General features: G+C 34.0%; 3 protein-coding genes, 1 non-coding gene and 1 pseudogene across 7 annotated transcripts; 1 reads left to right on the forward strand and 4 right to left on the reverse strand.

The window, feature by feature from the left end:
* Positions 1–1,215: 1,215 nt before the first annotated feature.
* TRNAS-AGA (transfer RNA serine (anticodon AGA)) lies at positions 1,216–1,297 on the forward strand. The gene has a single exon. It is a non-coding gene; the product is annotated as a tRNA-Ser (tRNA).
* Positions 1,298–1,765: 468 nt separating this feature from the next.
* Positions 1,766–4,011, reverse strand: LOC125193386 (pentatricopeptide repeat-containing protein At4g21190-like). Of its 3 annotated transcripts, none has more exons than XM_048091165.2 (6): positions 3,893–4,011; positions 3,660–3,753; positions 2,975–3,073; positions 2,756–2,899; positions 2,467–2,679; positions 1,766–2,116 (listed from the first exon to the last, which is right to left on the reverse strand). In XM_048091165.2, exons 1-6 carry the CDS (start codon positions 3,895–3,897, stop codon positions 1,805–1,807), a joined length of 867 nt encoding a protein of 288 aa, XP_047947122.1. In that variant the 5' UTR covers positions 3,898–4,011; the 3' UTR covers positions 1,766–1,804. The 3 variants fall into 3 exon arrangements, with proteins under 3 accessions (XP_047947122.1, XP_047947123.1, XP_088926136.1); XM_048091166.2 differs by having other exon boundaries at positions 3,660–3,747; positions 3,893–3,984; XM_089070010.1 differs by lacking the exon at positions 3,893–4,011 and having other exon boundaries at positions 3,660–3,772.
* Positions 4,012–4,237: 226 nt separating this feature from the next.
* Positions 4,238–5,226, reverse strand: LOC125192006 (uncharacterized). Of its 2 annotated transcripts, none has more exons than XM_048089456.2 (2): positions 4,673–5,226; positions 4,238–4,527 (listed from the first exon to the last, which is right to left on the reverse strand). In XM_048089456.2, the coding sequence occupies exons 1-2, from the start codon at positions 5,140–5,142 to the stop codon at positions 4,368–4,370; spliced, it is 630 nt and encodes a 209-aa protein (XP_047945413.1). In that variant the 5' UTR covers positions 5,143–5,226; the 3' UTR covers positions 4,238–4,367. The 2 variants fall into 2 exon arrangements, with proteins under 2 accessions (XP_047945413.1, XP_047945412.1); XM_048089455.2 differs by having other exon boundaries at positions 4,238–4,593; positions 4,673–5,225.
* Positions 5,227–5,858: 632 nt separating this feature from the next.
* On the reverse strand, positions 5,859–7,447 carry LOC125193549 (flavonoid 7-O-methyltransferase 1A-like). Its single transcript, XM_048091369.2, has 2 exons — positions 6,692–7,447; positions 5,859–6,343 (listed from the first exon to the last, which is right to left on the reverse strand). The coding sequence occupies exons 1-2, from the start codon at positions 7,406–7,408 to the stop codon at positions 6,044–6,046; spliced, it is 1,017 nt and encodes a 338-aa protein (XP_047947326.1). The 5' UTR covers positions 7,409–7,447; the 3' UTR covers positions 5,859–6,043.
* Positions 7,448–10,949: 3,502 nt separating this feature from the next.
* On the reverse strand, positions 10,950–17,191 carry LOC125195370 (uncharacterized; annotated as a pseudogene).
* Positions 17,192–22,618: the final 5,427 nt, after the last annotated feature.

Below are 22,618 nucleotides of genomic sequence, written 5' to 3' on the forward strand. Positions count from 1 at the left end.
ACGAAAAGTAATGTATTGCCATAGAATGAAAAATGGTACTTAACACTTGTCAATAATGTGAGCTTTATTTTATCATATAGTATTATAATGTTAATAAAGTCACCGATAATTTCGTCAATGGAACCCATCTTTATCGGATATTATACATATTCAGCCTTATCCACCAACTTTATGTATGATCACATTCAAAATTACATGCAACTATATCCTTATAAAATCAATTAATAATATAAGGTACTATTTGTCTATAAATAATCTCCCTTTTTTCAATAATGATTTACTTCATATTCGGTTTTAAAAAAAATAGGACCTAGTAAGAAATAATTTATTTATTTTTTTAATTGTCACGCTATAATTTTAATAGCACCCGATCATGACCACCGTCCACCGCCTTGGTTGTTTTAATAAATTACAAGAGCCCAGTCAAAGTTTCCAATTTCCAATTTTTCTTCGCCTAATAGTATTATAATATCAGAAACTAATTGGTGATGGATATGACTTGGTTCATCCAAAATTATAAAATCAAATACTCCTGGAAAAATTTGTTTTACTTTTTAACTTACTAACGTTTCTTTTCTTTTTCGTACAATTCTCAAATCTTATAGAAAAAAAAAAGACGTTTACTTACATTTTCAAGGTTGAATTAATTCTCAAAATCATTGAAGATATCAACAAATACCTCTACGAGATGATTATGATACGTTGGTGGGCTATTTATTAAATAATAAGTACACTTGTAACAATTGAATTTAGCTGCATGATTAATAGTGCTCTCACGAACTCCCAATCACATGACACTTCGAATATTTTCTATCCTATCTTTTACTATATAGTTATTGTTTACCTTTGTAAGAATTTATTTCTTCTTATCGTGATTATCAGATTCTATTTGGGTTTTCTAGTTTGTGAAGATGGTGTTATTTGCGGTGTGAGTTTTATATGGATATGTTGTGTGTTGCGAGATCGATACATTTGCTAAAGGATATAGACAAGTCTAACATTGTCATATATGTTTGATGTTTGGATTGTCTCCGTTTTTAGTGAAAACTCAATTGATCCATTCCTTGCTTCGATCATTTTTGCATTGGTCGGGTATTCAATTCCTAATAATTTGAGCCTTTCTTAAAAATACACACCGAAATTAAGTTAACTAACAACACATAAGTATTTCATCTGAGAAGTCAATTTAAAAGAGCAAGAACTGCTTCAACACAAGTGGTCGTGCCGGAGTGGTTATCGGGCATGACTAGAAATCATGTGGGCTCTGCCCGCGTAGGTTCGAATCCTGCCGACCACGCTAATATTTTTATATTATTTTAAACATCTTTTTCTTTTGATCATACACATATTTCAGATCAGTATTATAGGGTTTACTTTTGTTTTTGTACGTGGTTAAAGTTTTTTCTTAATTTTTTGAAATTTCACGTCTTTTCGCGAAAATGCGTTAGCTGGTTGATTATGTCTAATCAGTTTAGCATCAGAAAATAAATTAATGCACAACCATTATAAGGTATCACACTTTTTTATAATTATTACTATATGAGTTGGTACTAGTCTTGAGACAAGTGGAATCAGAACCAACATATTTGTATTACACTTGTATGAATTGCAGTATTCTGTTTAATATAGTTATTGCACATTTTGGCATCAATATTCAAACCATTGGATCGATTCCATTTGTAACAATTGCATCTATAATTCAAAAGGTGATACACTGATAGATGTTAGATTTTGGTGGACGTAATCAATCATTGCTTCACACATAATTAGAATATCAAAACTGATGTTAATAAAAATACAATTATCACTCTGTAACCTTTGTTTCAGGCAGATACAAGTTATTTACCTCTGCATTTTCATGCAGTTCAACTGCATCACTACTAGCTTCAACTTTAGAGGTATTTACCTCACTGTCGCCTTCGATTTGATCGGCATATTGGCTTCTTATCTTGACACGCTTACCTTTGATATATCGGTATTCCCACTTTGGTGGAGGATACTTCCTGTTCAGCTTCTCGTATTTGTCCAGCATGTCGAGTTTCTTGAAAACCTCCCCCACCATCGTCACAATTGGCACATTCGGCCTGATACCTAGCTCCTCCATGTCTGCAAATATCTGCAACGAAAATCAAGGAAGAAGCCGAGTTAGCCATCATAAATCGTGGGTCATCCAAGTTTCCATCCAACCTTCCTGAATTTCGCATTTAACCAGCTACGAACAGAATAGCAGACGATATAGCGTCAGGGTAGTGACCACTAATACTAGCTTATGTAAGAACCTAAAATTGACTAATTTCTTCACCAACCCTACTGGAGCATATTTGCATCTCTGTCTAATTTCAACATGTATAGAAGAAGGCAATGGCAGAAGGGGTGGGAATCAAGTATCATAATAATAAACATGTTATAGCCAGAAGGCAAGAAGCCTCGGTGCTTGTGAGATTGAGAAGTGAAACAGGGATGCACCTCGAACATTTTCTCATGCATTTCTTTCTGATAGTAGATAGAGATCATCCTCTCAAAGAACATGCGCGGCATACTTTCTATGTTCCGAGTAAACAGTGTCTGCCATAGCTCTTCGGCCTCCTCCAGCCTTTCATCCTCTGCTAAAGCATTCAGCAAAGTGTAATAACTTCCCATGGTTCTTCCTTGCCCTTTGCTTAGCATCCATTTTGTCACCTGGGAGTGTGAGGGTAATCAAGTGAAAAATTTGAAGCAAGAAACAGGGGAATACAGTTCAAAGAGGATCAAGTACCTGAATTATCCTCTTCCACTCCTTCTCATTCTCAAGACTTTTTAAAGCTTTCTTCACCGTAATCAACGGAAATTCGAGTTCCCAAGCAATGAAGGAATCAAGAGCCCCATATACTTCCTCTTTGACATTTGATAATCCCTTTATCTGAAGTGGATAACAGAAACAAATCAAACTCTAATTTACCCCAGAACTAGAGATCCATGTGGGTCAAAAGCCTACACATTCAACAAGCTTTAGGGACTTTGAAATGGTCCCTATCTTTTTTTTGGTTTTCCACACGCGAGGGTACCTTGGTCGAGGACCTTTAGCAGCACATTCCTGAAAAATATTATCACTAATCATTATAAAGATGATTTAGAGCAAGCATCAAACCAATAATTATTCTGCGGCTCCATCTACTCCGGATATTATTCCCTTCAACCCCCACTTAAGTGATGGAGATTTTCAACCTCAGAAATGTAAATACAGTACTAATAAATTCTTCTGTGAGAAGTTTCAAGACATGCCAAGCTTCATATGCATTATGCATAGTATATTCCCACCAACATATGTAATCATTTTAACTATCTAGCAGAGAAGATCATTCGAACGACCACATGACCAAATAATCCATACCGTCATTCAGCCCCACATTGCATTGTTGATCGAAATTCCGTATTAGATCAACTACAGCCTCTTACATTCATTTGACATTGGAAGACTCTATATTAGACATGAAATTGTTAAGACTTATGCAATGTGCCATATCTTATAAACAGAGAAAGGATAAATAATAGAGGGGAAAATATGGCATACAAATGGTATATTGTTTGCATTCAAAAAACTCAAGCTAGTCACACGTATAGCAATGATAACACCACCACTAATACAAAGGTTGAAAACAAAATTAGAAACGAAAACTTACCACCAGACATCGATGACGATTCTCCCCAAATTCCACTGACTGCAATCCTATACTGATAGTTGCAAGAGAATGCCTCAAACTGAGCATCCTATAACTAAAATAGATATACATTCAGATAATTAAGAGCAATATAAATACAGTAAAATGATTTCAAAAAAAATCATAACTCGGATATTTCAACTATCAAATTCCAAAACTCAAGACGAGCAAACTAAATCACACAGAAAATTCACCACATATCCAAAATGGAACTTGATAAATTCCAGTCACAAACTCCCGGAGCTCAGCTGAGAGCCGAATTGAAGCAGAAAGCGCTATAATTCTTTGAAATTTGAGAGATTAAATACCTGAAACTGGGCAATGCGATAAATGATAAATCTCTGTCGTGAGGTTTCATTTATTTCACTTTAGACCTTAAAAGTTTTGTGTTATTGTAATATCACCCATTAAAGTTGAGGTGATTGCAAAAGTTCCCCTGGGGTTTCGATTATTATTCCTGAACCCCCAAGATTATTATTCTCCATCCAAAGTAGTGCTATTAAAAACAGAGTTGGAAATATTACAAATGGAGACGATAATTTTTGTAACAACCATGGATTCGGAAAATACATGAGTATGTATATATAATACAAATTACATTATACAAAATCAAATGGACTGTTTACAGAAGAGGTATATTACAAACAATTGAAATGGAAGAAGAGTATTTTATGCCAATAGCCAGAAATTTTTATGTCTTTTACTATTGAGAAGATATCCTCCATTAGTCTTCCTTTGTACCGAGACACACGTGCATTTGCTATTCTCAATCGCATACTCCGCCGTCTCCATCTCCATCAATCCTTTGAACAATAAACCTCTTCTCGCCCTACCAAAACAACACATTTTAGCAATTCTACATCGGTCCGATACAGTCTTATTCATTGAATTGTACCTGATACATTAACAGAGTGTAACTAAATTTTCCATCTTAAATTAGTTGGTGATATTTTAATTTGAAACAAATTACTCACGCTAAAATTGATTTGGAAAGAGCGTTCCTCTTGCGGCCTATAATCAGAAGTTCTACGTTGCTAGCGGCGCTGTGGGAGACAATCGCGGCGGCCTTATCCTTTCCTTCGGCCGCCTCCGCCTTCTCCACCGCCACCTTCAGCGTGGGCTTGGCAGCCGCGCAAGCGCGCTTCATCCCATCAAGAAAATCGGCCTCTCCTCCGCTTCCGTTTCCGCCGCCTCTGTTGCGATTGCGGCCGACGCTGCCCTCGCCGGAGGAGGTGGGGCTGCCGCTGAAACCGGCGGAGCCAGGCGATATCGGGTTCTTGAAGAAGCCGCCGAAGGCGTTTCTCGGGGGAGCGACGTGGAGGAGGATCAAGGTGTCGTTGTCCATGAGGGCGTGCGAGAGGGCATACTGCAGCGCTGTGGTCGACTCGCGGCTGCCGTCGGCCACCACCATCACTCTGCGTGCCGTTGCGCTACCGTCTTCCATTGTGAGTCCGGCCGCCGCGCTATCACCATTAACAGCCACCGCTGATTTGTACGAACCAGCTGATTTTGGTGGAATTGTTTTTGTGTTCCTCTTTTTTATGGGAATGATTAGAGGTTGTGATGCATGGGAATTTTTTCTATTTTTCCAAAGAAATTCTATTCACAATTTTATTACCTAAAATTCTGGGAGTTTATTTTTCACACACCATAAATAAACATTACTACTATCAATTGTCAAAGGTATCAATTACTAATGAAATAGGCACTAAAAAAACTCATTCAAAAGTTATATTCCAATCATAATTATCATGCTTCTATCAGTCGTTCGATAAATTGAGGAAGCCCCAATTGCAAAAAATTTAAAAAAAGATTTGGTATAAATATGTAGAGGTTTGAATTGAGACCAAATTTGTAAATTGAGTATAATTAGTTCAACATATACTTTGCAATCACTCCTCATTTATATAGTACATATGAAAAATGATATCAAACGCATGAAATGAAAATTTTAAAATTAAATTACTTTTACGTAACAGAGTCATGGTAAATAAACATATTGGAGAGATTATAACAGATCACCCTCAAACTTATTATTGATTTTTTTAAGAAAGTTTTATAATTCAAGCGCTAAAATAATGAGATTTTCAATTCCGTTAATAATGCAAAAATAAAATTCTTTCTTGTAGTACTAAGTAAAAAGTTGAAAATACAAATTAATTAGCGAAAAAACAATTTATTATTCAAAATAAAAGTACATGAATTATTGTTAATGGTGATAACCAATATGACGTCATGCCATAGTTACAAAACGAAAAACTATTTCGATTAGAGGAAATGAATTCAATTCTACCCAATTATTCCGCAACTTAATTAATTGTTCAAGTTTTAAGCAAGTGATAGGATTAGGGATAAGCCTCGATGACGAATTCTAAAGCTTTAATATTTTTAACAACATGTTTTCGAAAGCCAGCCTCGTTTAATATATGTGCCCATTCATCGTATGTCCTCTCCTTCCCCTCGAACGTCACCGCCATCATCGTAACATCCAACCCTAGACGAGCCCCGGTGAACTCGTCATCTCCGCCGTCTTCATCAACTATGGCATCTACGATTATCACCTTCCCGGTGCCAGCCGGGACGGCTTCCTTACATTTCTTGAGAATCTCCACGCACTCCTTGTCGCTCCAATTGTGCAATACAAACTGTCACACCAAACTCTCTTAACAAAGATACTCAATCATATATAGTGATGTCTCAATTTACAAATTTGGGATGATGTAAAGTAGTGGTACTATTTATTTTTTCACATTTTGGAAAAATGACCAAATCAATTATCACACTAAAAATGTGATTCACATTTCATCACTTTTTTAATTTCACCAACTTTTCTTAACATTTTATCACTGACACCGAGTTAAAATGTGAATTAAAATCATCAACGAAGATAATACTCCGTCCATTCCCCATTAAGTATCTCAGTTCTCCATTTTATGATGCCTCTTATTAATTGTCTTACTTTACTTTTAAATAGTAAAACGAAATTCAATTACCATGAGCATGACGACATCGGCTTTGGGCACACTCTCGAACATGCTCCCGCCGACGAACTCGACCCCTTCAAGGGGTGAAGCCCTAGCCACGACTTCGGGGAGATCAAGGCAGATCCCCCGAATCCGTGGAAAGGCCTTCACCAACATCCCAAGGGCCATTCCTTGAGAACCACCAACATCAACCAACGACCGGACCCCGTCAAAACCCTCTTTGTAGTTCTCGATGACCGCAGTCGTCGTCAAACGAGCATGGCTTGCCATCGCATCCCTAAACACCTTCGTGTAGAAAACCGGATCCTCGTACAAGCCATCATCCGACCCGGCGATTTCCACCCCGGGCCGTTTGGCGGTCCTTAGGGTCTCGGCCGTGATGCACCCGTTGGGCCCACAGACGGCACCCTGAAGAAGCACGAAGGGCCCCAACTTGTCCCTCGTGAGGCTGCGCGAGATGGGGGTTTGAGCGTAGCAAACCGGGCCGCCTTCGCTGGTTCTCTTGAAGATGCCGTGGTGGGCCAGGAATCTCATGACGCGGTGGAGGCGGTCGGCGGGGCATCCGACGGCGGCGGAGAGATCCGGCAGGGAGATCGGAGCTCCGTGGTTTTGTAGGATGTCGGGTATCTCGAGCTCCACCGCAGTCTTCACTACGCTGGTTTTGATGAAGCCGAAGCCATGATTCCATGCTTCTGCTATAGCCACTGAATCTTCATCTCGCGCCATTTTTCTTTTTCTTTTTCTTTTTCTTTTTTTAATGTGATTTTTTTCATTTAATATATAACTATATATAGTTCAAGGTGGATTCTGGTATATATTTTTAATTTGAGACTGTGTCGAATTTTCTTTGAGTTTAACTAACAATTAAATTGATGTGGGGCTAGCTAGCTGAATCTAGGAGATAGCTAGGAGCAATTGATCTGTGACTGAGGAACATTAAAATAATGATTATCGGTTAGCTAAATGTTAATTAATCATGCTGGAAAATTTGTTAATTAGGTGGAATTAGGCATAGAAAATAGTATAAAGTGCATGTATTTGGTGTGGTAACAAACTTCCAACCTTTATTTATGACTTAGGGGTTATACCAGTATGGAGAGCTTTGCTATTTTCTAAACTAGTGTTAACACATGTGTTATGCACAGGACACAAAAGATTTTCAAATATTAAAGATATATTAATTTAAAATAAAGAATATAGAGTATATAAGTATAAAAATATATTTAGAGATAAGAACTAATTAAAAGAAGTATTTATAATAGGATTTTTGGCTTTTTAAACCAAAACCTTTCCCTGAATCCTAGTTTTTTCCATGAACTATGAGATTTGTTTTTAAAACCACGAACTTTCATTTCGTTAGGATTTTCCCCCGGCGGGTCAACGACAAAACCCGGGCTATCTACATGTCAATTTTAATCATATTTGTCACTAAATTGATTACTTGGATTTAGCACAATAATACATACAGTCACAAAGTATTACATAACATATGACAACTTTTGAATAAACAAAACACAACTTTAACATTTTGAATTATGCTATTCGGGTCGGAAATGTGCTATTCAGGTCGGCTTGGGAAAATCCTAACGAAATGAATGTTCGTGGTTTTAAAAACAAATCTCAAAGTTCATGGGAAAAACCGGAATTCGGGGAAAGGTTTTGGTTTAAAAAGCCAAAAACCCTTTATAATATTATAAACAACAACATAAAGATATTTGTACTTCTATCAACCCACTCTCAATGAAACATTTCATATTTTAGTAGATGATTGTATACTCCCTCGGTTCTATAGTAATGGGGGCGTTTCTTTTTGGCATGCAATCTAAGAAAAATTGTGTTAAGTGTATTAATTAAATAAAGGATAAAATAAGAAATGAAAAAGGTAGAGGGATGAAGGGAGAAATGAAATTGTGTTAAGTGGGTTAATTAAATAAAGGATAAAGTAAGAAATGAAAAATTGTGTTAAGTGGGTTAATTTAATAAAGTAATATATCAATTTGATTAATTAATTTATACTCCCTCCGTCCCACAATTACTTACCATTATGATAAAAATGAAGTGTGACAATTATTGTGGGAAGAAATCGAAAAATAAAAGAGTGACAATAATTGTGGGACGGAAGGAGTATTAATGAAACTGTAGAAAAAATCTCAAAACACCAAAAAAATATTCAAAAAAAAAGTACATATCTTGTCCTACTCTAAATTAATAATTTCCTAATAAATAAAACATTTCAAATACTAAAAATTCTAAAAATATATTTAATATACCAAAGAGTAATAAAAAAATATTCAAGAAATTAATATACAAATTTAATTTGATTTTAAAAATAGAGTAAATGTCAAAATTGGTCCTGAACATATGGTCATTTTACGTTTTTGGTCCTAAACATTATCTTTTGAATTTTTTGGTCCCGCACATATGGAAATTTGATCATTTTGGTCCTCTGTCAACATTTCCGTTAAAAACTAACGGTCGACGACCGATTTTGACCAAATTAAACTTTTAATTCTGATTTTTTACTCCCTAATTAATTCTCTAACTATTTTTACACTTCAATTTCATCTTCTTCCTTCCTCTCATCTTTCATCTTCTTCTTTCCTCTTCCTCTCAAACTCTAGTTATTTGAATTCCGTCAATTCCGTGAACCGCCATTCTAGATCCGATGAAGAGATCGGTGTAGGCGACCCAGACGCCGTCGACGATGAGACCGATGGAGGCCCGATCCGTGGAGACGTGGACGTCGCAGAATTTGCCGATGCGGACGGCGTAGTCAAAGAGGAGGGTGTTGAGGAAGGGGGCGGAGAGGTTTTTGAGGTCGGCGAAGGTGTGGTGCGTGGGGACGACGTGGTAGCAGAGGGTGCTGACATAGGCGGCGGCGATGGCCATGTTGACGAGGGCGTAGAGGAGCTCGTCTCTCGGGGCGAAGAGAGTGAAATTGGGGCGGCGAGGAGCTCGTAATTGAGGGTGTGTTTCAGCTTTACCCCTTTAACATGACTGAATGGGGTTAGATTATTAGAGAGAGAGAGAAAGAGTGAGGATGAGGGAGATGACCATGGATTTTTTTGCTATGCAATCTCAATCGTTCCCTCTTTTTTCTCTAGATGGGTGATATCACTTAATTGTTGGATCTAAGTTTTCCTTCTCGTATTTCACTTTTTTTAGTTCCAAATTTGGATCTTTCCTTTAAAAAACCCATCTTTTGAGGATTTTTTTTCCAATTGGTAGTTCGATTTGGCGTTGAAGATCTAGGCCTATCGATATTTTCTGTAATTTTACCTTTTTTTTATGTTCGCGTTCTGTTCAAATGAGTAATATCACCTTTTGATTTTTGGATGATGTCAAGTGGAAGGAAGAAGATGGAATTGAAGTGTAAAAATAATTAGGAATTGATTAGGGAGTAAAAAAGCAGAATTAAAAGTTTAATTTGGTCAAAATCGTGATTAAACCCGTTGACCGTTAGTTTTTAACGGAAATGTTGACGGAGGACCAAAATGATCAAATTTCCATATGTGTAGGACCAAAAAATCCAAAAGATAATGTTTAGGACCAAAAATGTAAAATGACCATACAAAGTAAAATAAATTAAAATCTTAATTAGAACCTTGCTTTATAACGTAACTAGTATTACACCCGTGCGATGCACGATTCAGTATTTTTAAAATATGAATCTTATATTGAAACAACAAAATAATATTAAATACATCATCACAATTAACGTCATCATCACAAGAAAAACTCAACATATTATAAATGTAAAAGTGTAGAAACATGAATGATTATTATTCCACATCTACACCTGACACCTGAGGCACCTGAATAGAATATGGATCTTATGTTGAAATAACCAAATATTAAATGTATCATCACAACTAACATAATCATCATCACAACTAATATCATCGTCAGCACAAAGCCAAAAGAAATGCTCAACATATAAAAAATAAAGGCACCTTGAGCGAAAATATATTAAATGTATCTCACAACTAACATCATCATCATCATAAGCAATATCATCATCATCACCATACAAATCAAAAGAAGGCTCAACGTATGAAAAATGTAGAAGTGTAGAAACCTGAATACTTATTCTTTCACATCCACTCGTAAGGCACCTGAGCAGAATAAGCAAAATATTAAAATCCTCATGATTCTTAAAAAAAAATGTTTGTTTTGTCGAATCTAACCTGCTGTAGAAAGGGCTTGTGCATATCCAATTTCCAAAAATTTACAACAGCCATTTCATATTATTCTACAGTATATTGTCTTACAAATTTTGAAAGACTTCTTTGTACACGACGTTAACTGTAGAATCAGAACCGACATCATCATCATCACAAACCAAAATCTTTAAACCTTCACGACTTGTGACTCTTGAAATTGCAACATAAAGTTGTCCATGACTGAATACAGGTTTTTTTCAAAAATAGTCCAACATGAGCAAGAGACTGTCCTTGACTTTTGTTGATGGTCATTGCATATGATACAATCAAAGGAAACTGTCGACGGTGAAACTTGAACGGTAATCTTGTATCCGAAGGTACTAATGACATCCTAGGTATCAACAATTTATGACCCACATTATTCCCACTCAAAACTTCTCCTTCCAAAATATGATCACCTAATCGTGAAATAACCAAGCGGGTACCATTACACAACCCATTAGAAGGATCTATATTTCTCAATAGCATTACTGGGGTACCAATCTTCAATAATAATTCATGGTTGGGAGTACCCGAGCATTTTAACCGATTCAGAAATTCAACATCATGAACTTGAGACAAAGTATTGAAATTCGAGTCAGATTTCGATATGCTATCTGAACTAAAATAAGCACGTGCTTCAGATTGATTCAAAGAAATCATATAGTCATTGACCGAATCCACCATGTCTAATGTAGGAGCCAAAATAGCTCGATCGTGCAAATGAGGACTTAATTCACCATGGTTGATGTAATTCGGATAAGTGCTCGACACAATTGTTTTTAAAGGATCACCATCAACTTTCAATAAAAGGTCACTCGGAATATTTATGTTGGCATAACCATCATTTGAATCTCCAACAACTCCATCTCCAATAGATGCAATCCAATCTGAAAATTCATTCAACTTCGAGGCTTCCTCAGCAGATGCAATACCAAAAAGTCTCATGTTTTTTGTCAACCTCAAAACTTTGCAACTTTTCCAAAGATACGAAGAATTAATAGCTGCATTCACAACATCTTGATGACTACCCTTAGGAACAACCGGTAATATCTGTCTAAAATCACCACCAAAAACAACAGTTTTCCCACCAAATGGCAATTCCATACTCGATTCAGTGATATTTCGCATGATGTCTCTCAAACTCTTATCCAAAGCCTCAACACAATATTTATGGACCATTGGAGCTTCATCCCATATAATAAGTTTTGCCCTTTGAATCAATAAGGCAAGTTCACTTCCTTGATTAATATTACAAGTTGAATCTTCATTTGGATTTATAGGAATCCTAAACCGAGAATGAGCAGTTCTTCCACCGGACAATAATAGCGAAGCTATGCCACTTGAAGCCACATTCAACACAATTTCGCCTTTCGATCGTATAGCCGCTGACAATGATTTCCACAAAAATGTTTTGCCAGTGCCACCATATCCATAGACGAAAAACATTCCACCAATATTTGAATTCACTGACAACATAATGACACCATATACATGTCGCTGCTCATCAGTGAACTTAGACATGAAGCTCAGAAGATCTTTTGACAAAGCTACACGATCATAAGATAATTCTTCATTCATCAATCTGTCAAAAGAACATTGAAAATACTCTGAAGATGGATATGGAATACAATCAAAATTGCGCAAACTTCTTCCAACATTTACCAAGAGTCTGTCAATCTCAACCAAAGCGAAATTCTTTATTTGATCATCATCCAGCATCAAAGCTGAAAATATTTCAATAATTATAAGATGAAACTTTTAAAAACATATACAATTAGAAGATTAATTTAGAGAAAAAAATACCTGAATTATTGGATAGTCTTCGTTGTTTGTAAAGAACATCTTCAGATAGAAGCTTCCAACAACTCTCCCACACAAAATTTGGGCGAGAAATTGATTCAGAAGACAATAAAGTCACAAATAGTTTTCTCAAACAATCTTCCGATGCCCAAAAACTTGCTTCAATAATGCCATCAATATATTCCTTATCATCATCCAACAATCCCAAAGCAAAACAGGCATCCCGAAATATAGCATGTTGAATACCATTTACAAATCTGATTTCTTCATAACTTGTAGCTCCACGAACTATATTCAACATACATCTAAGATAATACAATTCACCTGACCCAGGAGCAATGTGAAACAATCTCCCAATAGCAAATTTTTGCTTCCTAAGTTGCCAACAACCTCTTCTCCACACAAATCTTGTAGGAAATTCAGAATAAGTCAGATCCCTACCCTGGGGATATATTTATAAGCTTTCATCCAACCTAAAAACTTACTTTGATAATCTGTTTTTCGATCCAACATAATATCTAGAGGTTCATATTCTGAAAAAATAACACTTTGTTCATTTTCAAAATGAAACCCCAACCTTTCAACTGGTGGATCTTTAAACTGAATTTCAAATCCAAATATTCTCCAAATAGCTTCATTAGAACAGATGTACCTATAATCATAATACAATTTCACTTCATCAACATTATTCTTATTGACATCCATACCTGATTCCATGAAAGTGGTTGTAACACGATCATTCCCTTTATTGACATACTTGAATAAGTACTTAATAGATCGCGACTGATTGCACCACTCAACATTTATATGACCTCCATATTTCAGAAGTAGATAACGATTGTGAGGTACAACATATCTGTTATCTAATGGAATGTCATTTTTCAGAATAACTCGACCATTATTCCTACGCCTATAAGCAGGATACCCTTCTTCATCAAATGTTGTCACATCAAGAAACCTTTTAGGGAAGTGTTTCCCACACCGGCCATTTGACATGCATGGAGATGATGGACCAGAAATTCCACAAGGACCATGCATCATAAATTCTTCAACATAGGCATAATAGCGGGGATCATTTTCAAATGAAGGAATTTCAGCAGAAATTAATTTGTCAATTTGCTCAACACCAAACTCCTTATCATCCTTACTTAAATAAAACAAGATATGTGCATGAGGCAATCCACGTTTCTGGAATTCGACAGTGTAAATAACTACAACAAAAATATTGATAAAATGTTAGTGTTATATGTCTCATACTAAAAAAATATGAAAAAAAAATTAAAAATAGAATAATACACACCTGCTTGGACATTCCCAAATATCTTTTTGTGTCGAATATCCCTTATTAAATCATCCAATTTAACCTTGAAGACTCGACAAACAATATCAGGATGATCAATTGATTTCAATCCTCTACTATTAACAAATCTAACAATCTCCGACCACTTTGGATTGCAGGTAAATGTAATAAACAAATTTGGATAACCAAACTAACCGCATATAGCCATGGCATCTTGATAATTTTGAATCATATACCGTGCACCTCCAACAAAGGTCGAAGGTAAAATAACTCGCTTACCTTGTGTAGAAGGATCAGTCTCACCTCTAAATACAGCATCTGCCAAACCTTTGTACATTTCAACCCGCAATTGCTTTTGTTGAGTTCGAACAAATCTCAACCGTCCAGCTTCAATCATTGTGTACGCATCGACCACAAATTGTTGGAATGGTCTCCGAGAGTACAAAATAGTGGTAGCCTCATCTTCTCTTTCATGCAAACGAAAAGAGAAATATTCCCTCAGACTAATCTTCTTTCTACCATATGAACGACAATTATTAGAAGTTGCAAAACCAATGTCTTCCCTATAACCATCCTCCCCATATGGGAATAAAAGTGGATATTGTAACCCTAGATAAGAAGGATGTAACTCAATGATGCGGTTCAGTTCACCACTTTGTTTTTGAACAATGATGTCCCTCTCCCCCAAAGCTTCGTCAAAGTCCCCAACTATTAAAGCAACAACTTCGGATACAGAGGGTAAATTATAGGTTCTTCCATCTTTACCTCGTTTGCCAATCAATCTTAAATTGACATTCCTATGATTACCTTCGACAATCATTTGCTTAGCCATTCGAAAAGATTTCACTAAAGCATTATTTTCATCCAACATATTCTGAATATCAACAACAATGTCCACATGAAGCTCATTAACTTCATTCCTTCACATAAAAGAAAAAAAGTAATTATTATGGTTCAAATAAAATGAATATTTAATAACAACAATAGTAGGAGGAAAACATACATTCTCAACTCTATTCTATAATTAACCTCATTATTGGTATCATATATATATAGTTGGGCAAACTTCGGAGTTTCACCATCCAGCGGCATTAAATTGCCAATTAGATGATAATTTTGTCCATGCAAACGAAAAACTGGAGGAGATTTCCCGTGATTCAAACTGTTATCAATCTTGCCACCCATAGAAGTAAATCCAAACATGGCATTATAAGAACGAATATTTTTCATAAAGTGTTTGCTCTTCTCATCTCCAGAATACATTAATTCATCCAAACTTAGTGGAATAGACGGCATCTTAGGAATTTGAATCTTGCCATGTATGCAACACACTGAATACTTTGAAAATTTGGATTTCTTTGGTTTTGCAAGTCGTTCTTCATACCAAAAAAGTGCACCACAATGTGAACACGTATATGAAGCATCACCGATGTCCCAATATTCTACAAAATTAAAACATGCAGCCAAGATGAAAATTCTATATGTGTATGTTAATTTATTTAAAAACAAAATAAAATTTTCAAAATTAGATTTACTATTAATATAGTCCAAATTTGAGATATTCTCAGCTATTTCAACCAAAGGAGATGAATTATATGCATCTTTACTATAATTTTCAAGTTTTACTGAACAATCAATGCCACCATTGTTATGACCTATGAAAAATATGGCAAACATATAAATCAGTGTTTAGTAGAAATATATTAAGACGAACAATATATATTTATAGATTCATTCTAGCAAAGCAAATATATGAAAAACACCTTCAAATATTTAACTTTTTTACCTATTTTAGGCAATGAGCTAGATTTCAACAAACCATATGTGGATGAAGAAAACTTTGTGAAGTTTTCATAATTAAAGCTTGACCGAAGAATCTTTGCACATGGCTCATCTACAGAAAAGTTACATCAGTAAGCTAATACATAGTAGAAATATAGTAAGACGAACAATATTTATTTATAGGTTAATTTTTGCTAATAAAAAAGACACTATTTAAATATTTAGCTTTTTACCTATCATGGATGATGAGTTCGATTTCGAAAAACCATCTGTGGACGGAGAAACCTTTGTAAAGTTTGTATTATAATTGAAGCTTGACCCACTCGTCTTTGCACATGACTCATCTACAAAAAAGTTATATCCACGAGCTAATTACATGAGTGTTTTTATAAATCATGCACAATGATATAAAAAGACTATTTAAATATTTAGCTTTATACCTATCATAGATGATGAGCTAGATATCGGAAAACCATCTGTGGATGAAGAAATCTTTATGAAGTTTGTATGATAATTAAAGCTTGATCGACGAATCTTTGTACATGGCTCATCTACAAAAAAGTTACATCCATGAGCTAATTACATAAGCATTTTGTATCTCTAAAGAGGAAAAATTAAATATATAATTACTAAGCAAAGCTAAAATTAAATATTGAAATATAATAAAATAACATATAAAAATAAATATTAAATTAACCAAATACACTCATAATGAATATGAAAAAACACAATCATGTGCTCATTCATACAGATTTATAATTTTATAATATTCGATAAAATAATTCAAATAAAGAATAATTTTAGTTAAAGTGAAAATCAAATGGATTGATATTTTATGTAATTTTGGATGACTGTATCACTATGTAAATGAGAACAAATTTGAAATATAATAGATAAAACATTGAATTAGACAGAATACTATCAGTAGTTTGTAGTCAAAATTATATATAAACACTGTAATAAGTAATTTAAAATTTCACATGCATTTTTTATGTTTAATAACAAATAACAAATCTTCTTACAAAAGGAATTAAGTTCAAATCTAATGCAATAGTTGAAAGATGAGGTTACACGATCACAATCTATAACTCATTTAAGTAGTATTTTAATTGCAAAATTATTTAATGAAGAAATTAAGAAAACAACAAAACATAAATGCCAAATAAAATATTTCTTTTGAGAAGAATACTAACCTTCATTACTGTCGAAATTTGATGTATTCTGAATTAACACATTCGTGCAAGTTGAATTAGATGAATCCTTTTGAGGATTATCTGAATATCCTATAGTTAATGAACAATAAAACAATAAATAACAAAATATATTGCAACCATTACAATAAAAAAAAAAATCAAATTCAAAATTGAACTTCTAACCTATAAAGGACGATGGACATGATGCAACAATAGGATCCACGGACATACGAACTTCTCCAATATTAGTAATATCATTAAACACATGTTTAAATTTCTTTGAACGCGATTCATCTATAAAATCACAAAATAATTATTGCAATCAATAAATAAAGAAATAATGGACATCCTAAAATATTAGAAATAGAGGAAAATAAATATATAATCTAAGTTCAAGATGGAATATAATTGTGAAATTAGAATTTTATATGTAACTTAGATTATATGTTGATTAAATCGTGAACTTAGATTATACTATATTGATAACTGAATTTTTTCATCTTCTTAATAATTGGGTCATATACTCAATCTCTCTTTCCAAGTCACATATTTTTAACTAATAGTTTTCCAAAATTTAAAAATTGAAATTGCATGTATTAAATATATATATATATATATATATATATATATATATATATATATATATCAAAACTGACCTGTTGAGATTTTGCTTTGGGGATTTAGTCTTGTAGACTTTGTTATTTTTTCATTGTTCATTAAAAGATACATGCAATCAATGTTAAACTCATCAAAATAACAAATAAATAAAATATGAATATCTTACGTAAATTGAAGAACATACTTATACGCCAAGTCTAAAGTTTTCATTATTTTATGCAATTTTGTATTCACATATTAAACTCACTTGTTTTCTGATGCAATAATTTTGTAGGCACACATTCAACTCACTTTGATGGCAAGAAAGTCTCCATTGAACTCTGATGAAAAAAAGGAAAAGCTTTAATTATAATTGCACTTTGCAATTCCATTTGTAATAAGCAGCAATAATGCAAATCCAGTAACCCATCAAGTAAGTCAACAAATATACTACAAATTTCAAATCTCCAACCAAGCTCTATCCAACATTTCTCTAGATTAATAGAAAAAAACCTTTAACTGAAAAATTGCAAATGCAGGAGAGCAAACGGAAGTAAATCTTGCGATGAATCTAATACGGTGGTTGTGAGCCACAGTGTGAAAATTCTTACCGTCGCATTGATGAACAGAATGGAGTGAAAGAGTAGAGAGAAAGAGAAGATGAGAGAATGACTCTACAAAATTGTGAACTATAAACAACAAAATTAAAATATAACAAATGCAAGAAGAAAATTGGTACCTGGATGAAGAACTGAGATCTTGAAGAATAGAACTATCAAACTGAGTTACATCTTTGAAATTGTATTTATATGAAATGTGGGTGCATTTTTTAATCCATATCAATCAATAAACCATCAGTTTAAATGGGACACATTAGTTTTAAATGGGATACATGTCAATCACTTACATCAATCACAATTTCACGTTTTTTTATGTGCATGTTCAGTAGACAATGTTATTAATTCAATTTAGGGAATTATTATTAAATAATGACATTAATAAATTAAAACAAATAAATAAAACTCATAAGTTGCAATATAAAATACAAATAATTTTGGAATAATTTAAAATTTTGGAATTAGAGAACATTTCATTGTCATCATCCATGATGAATAAATTTTTTTTAAAAAAAGAGAAATTATAATATAGAAAAAAGATTATATGTATAGAAAAATAGAGATTTTTTTGTTAATAGAACTATAGCAAATGTGATATCAATTTGTAGAGGATGAAAAAATATGAATTTTGGAATAATATTTATATAAATTTAATTTAATATATTAATGATATTTGAATAATAAATAAAATATTTATTGACCAATGAGATTGTAACAAATGTCATAATCACATATATTCTTCAACCACTTGGTCTCATTTTATGCATCGGTCAAGAGAGTTTTCATTGTGTTAATTGGATATATATATATATATATATAAGTATGATTTGATTGATTTGACACTCTTTATGTTATATATTCATATCCATCATATAAATATAGTATATAATATGCTAATGAAATAATAAAATTGAAAAAAGATTACTTGTAGAGAGAAATAGAGAATTTTTTTTGTAAATAGAACTATAGCAAATGTGATATCAATTTGTAGAGGATGAAAAAATATGAATTTTGGAATAATATTTATATAAATTTAATTTAATATATTAATGATATTTGAATAATAAATAAAATATTTATCGACCAATGAGATTGTAACATATGTCATAATCACATATATTCCTCAACCACTTGTTCTCATTTTATGCATCGGTCAAGAGAGTTTTCATTATGTTCATTGGATATATATAAGTGTGATTTGATTGATTTGACAACTCTTTATGTTATATATTCATATCCATCGTATGTTAATATAGTATATTAAGTATATGCTAATGAAATAATAAAATTGAAGAAAGAATACATGTAGAGAGAAATAGAGATTTTTTTTGTGAATAGAACTATAGCAAATGTGATATCAATATGTAGAGGATGAAAAAATATAAATTTTGATATAATTTTTTTATCGATTTCATTTAATATATTAAAGATATTTGAATAATAACAAAAATATTTATTGACCTATGAGATTGTAACAAATGGCATAATCTTATTGGTCAACAAAATAAATGAGAGAGAGACTACTTGATCTTATTTTTACCCAATGGTCAAAAGGAGTGCGATCTGACTAATTGACAACCATTTATTCTTTATATCAAATCAATCATATATTAATATTGTATATTATATGCTAATACAATTTTATAATATACTTATCAATATTTCACGAAAGTGCGCGGGAAAAACAACTTTTTTGGGGACTTGGCTTTTATATAGTATAGATAATAATAATAATAATAATAATAATAATAATAATAATAATAATAATAATAATAATAATAATAATAATAATAATAATAATAATAATAATAGAGTTTAACATAAATTCTAGTATTAATAAAAATCATTATTTATCTACACTACACTATTAGAAATTTAGAATCCAAATTATATGTCACATTTAAAGGCCCAAAATTAGAGCCCAATTAGTATACAATAACTAATATTCCATTAAACCCTAAATCATTTCCCTCTTTCCCCCCAACGGTATCCTACATTCCTACTCCTTCCGCCGCCGACTGCCTCCTTCATGCGCCGCCGTGATTCACATCCATGTGCCGCTGCCTTCCCCTCTCTCTCGCTCTCGCTCTCCGCCAGCCCCGCCTGCCTCGAAGCACACTTCGTCAGCACGCCTTGCCTCGCCGTCCACCGTCGTGATTCGCCGCCCGCTTGCTTCCTCCAAACCCGCCGCACCGCATAGCTCGCCCAGCCTCCGTTCCCCACCTTCCTCAGCCTCGCCGCTGCCCAGCTTCCTGTTAGGAAGCTAAATTCCTAACGAACCGATTAAACGGAAAATAACAAGATAAGAGAATCCGGCGCCCGTGAGGGTCGGCGGGGATAAGGATCTGGGCGGCTGTGCGCGGGTTCCAACCCATCGGGCAACGACTACAGATCAGATATACGTTTCTGGCTGTGCGCGGAGAGATTCCGTCGGGCAGCCGGTGGCGTATGGAATTTAGGATTCAACGTATCACACATGGAACTTGGCCAAAATAATGTATTCATTGAATGAATATTGTGGAAGACTTCACACATATTTATAATATGTGTGGATTAAAAAAAGATATGATAATCCCTAAAATAACTCAACAAATTTAACAACTAATGACTCGTATCACTTCCCTACACGCCGCGCCACCGTCCTTCCACATTGTTCCACCGCTTAGTCTCATTGGCTCTCCTTCCGGCGCCGGCGAATTGTAGTGCGTTGTAGTTTTATTATTTAGATTGATTTGGTTTAGTTTTTCATGGAACTTATAAGGTTATTTACAGATATTTCAATCTTGTTTGGAAAGCTATTGTCTGTCATTGTATTGGACAATTATTTGGTCCAATAGTGAATTTTATTTTAGAAGATGCAGAATAAAGAGACAAAATAAAAAATTACAGTCAATTTCTTATTTTTCCTCCAAAAAGGATAAAAAAAAATCTTTTCATCAAACTCCCACGTATAGATCATTTTCTATGCCCCTAACTATACGCGTGAGGTGTTACATGTATTAATTCTAAGGCCCAAAATTGTAAATATTCTAAACCTAGATATATAGAATAAACCAAAATTTATATTGTTCTTCATTAATGTAACGATTTGTTCACCTAATTGAGAACCATCGTTTAACATTATCCTTAGCCTTAAAGTATTGGTCGCCTTAAAGCGATTATAAAATATACACCTGAACGATTTCATTTAACATTAATTATTCTTAGCCAGAAAGAATATTGTCAGAAGATTGAAGATATAAGTAAGCAATAAAGTATTCGTCACCTTAAACCGATGGTAGAATCGGTCACAACAAGGAAATGGTAAATAGACCATCGAAGAAGAGAACGTAACTTGCACCCACAAGCAAGCCATGATCATCACAATTAGTGGATTATTTGATTTGATTGGATGTGAACGTAGATGAATGTACTACAATCACGTAAAACTCTGTGTGCTGTTAACATCTATATTTTCTGTAAAGATAACTGAAATATCAACCCAAACAATATATTCCATCCTTCCTAAAATAATAGACTTGTTTTACTATTTGGATCGTCCCCCAAAATTATATCAGCCCAAATACGGAAAGTCTTTAACCAATTAGGCAATTACACATCAATAATAATATGGATCTCACAATTCTCTAATAGTACTATTTTCACTACATTTTTCCTTTCTCTCCTACTTTTTCTCATTTCTTTCTAATTTACCAATTGCACATTAAAATTCGTGTCATTTACAAATTTGTCTATTTTCTGAGGACGAAAGGGAGTATTAAACATAACTATCATTTCACGTCATACAGCTACATGTGACATATGGCTAACTAGCATAATGGAGTATTGACTTAGCCATCATTGACTACGTAGAGACAGGAACGGAGACAGAAATTCCATACGGATGGGGCAAAAATATATATAAAGATATTTTAAGAAGTAGAGAAGGGGCATGTATAGAGGATATTTCAAAAAAATTTAAAAATAAATGATCAAAATAGTATAAATAATTTTTTTCAGCTATGGCAATTGCCACTTGTGATCCTCATATGGATCCGTCCCTGCGTAGAGAGGTCTTAGAGCATCCTTAACGCTACTGGGCCGGGCCGCAACTCGCGAGTCCCGGCCCGATTTCAGCGTTGGAGGGGGGAGAGTCACGGCCCGGCCCGCTCCCGGGGTCCGGCCCGGCTCAGGGTTATATGCATTGGGACGGGCCGCAAACCCCCAAAATATTTAGTTTTTTTTTTATTTTTTTGCCATTTTATTATATCCATTTCTTCAACATTCTTCCACCAATTTCTCCATTTCTATCCTCTAAATTATTTTAATATTTTTTCTAGGATGTAATTTTTTTTTTCTAGGTCTTAATAAAAAAAATTTCTAGGATTTGTAAAATTTTTTCCTCGGATTTTTAATTTTCTATTTTTCGACTGAACAATGAATTTTCCCGGTTTTAATTGTTC

The sequence above is a fragment of the Salvia hispanica genome, chromosome 4 (genome assembly GCF_029641045.1).
Source record: "Salvia hispanica isolate PSC_SH4W2 chromosome 4, Shi_PSC_v1, whole genome shotgun sequence".
In the NCBI taxonomy this organism is placed as follows: domain Eukaryota; kingdom Viridiplantae; phylum Streptophyta; class Magnoliopsida; order Lamiales; family Lamiaceae; genus Salvia; species Salvia hispanica.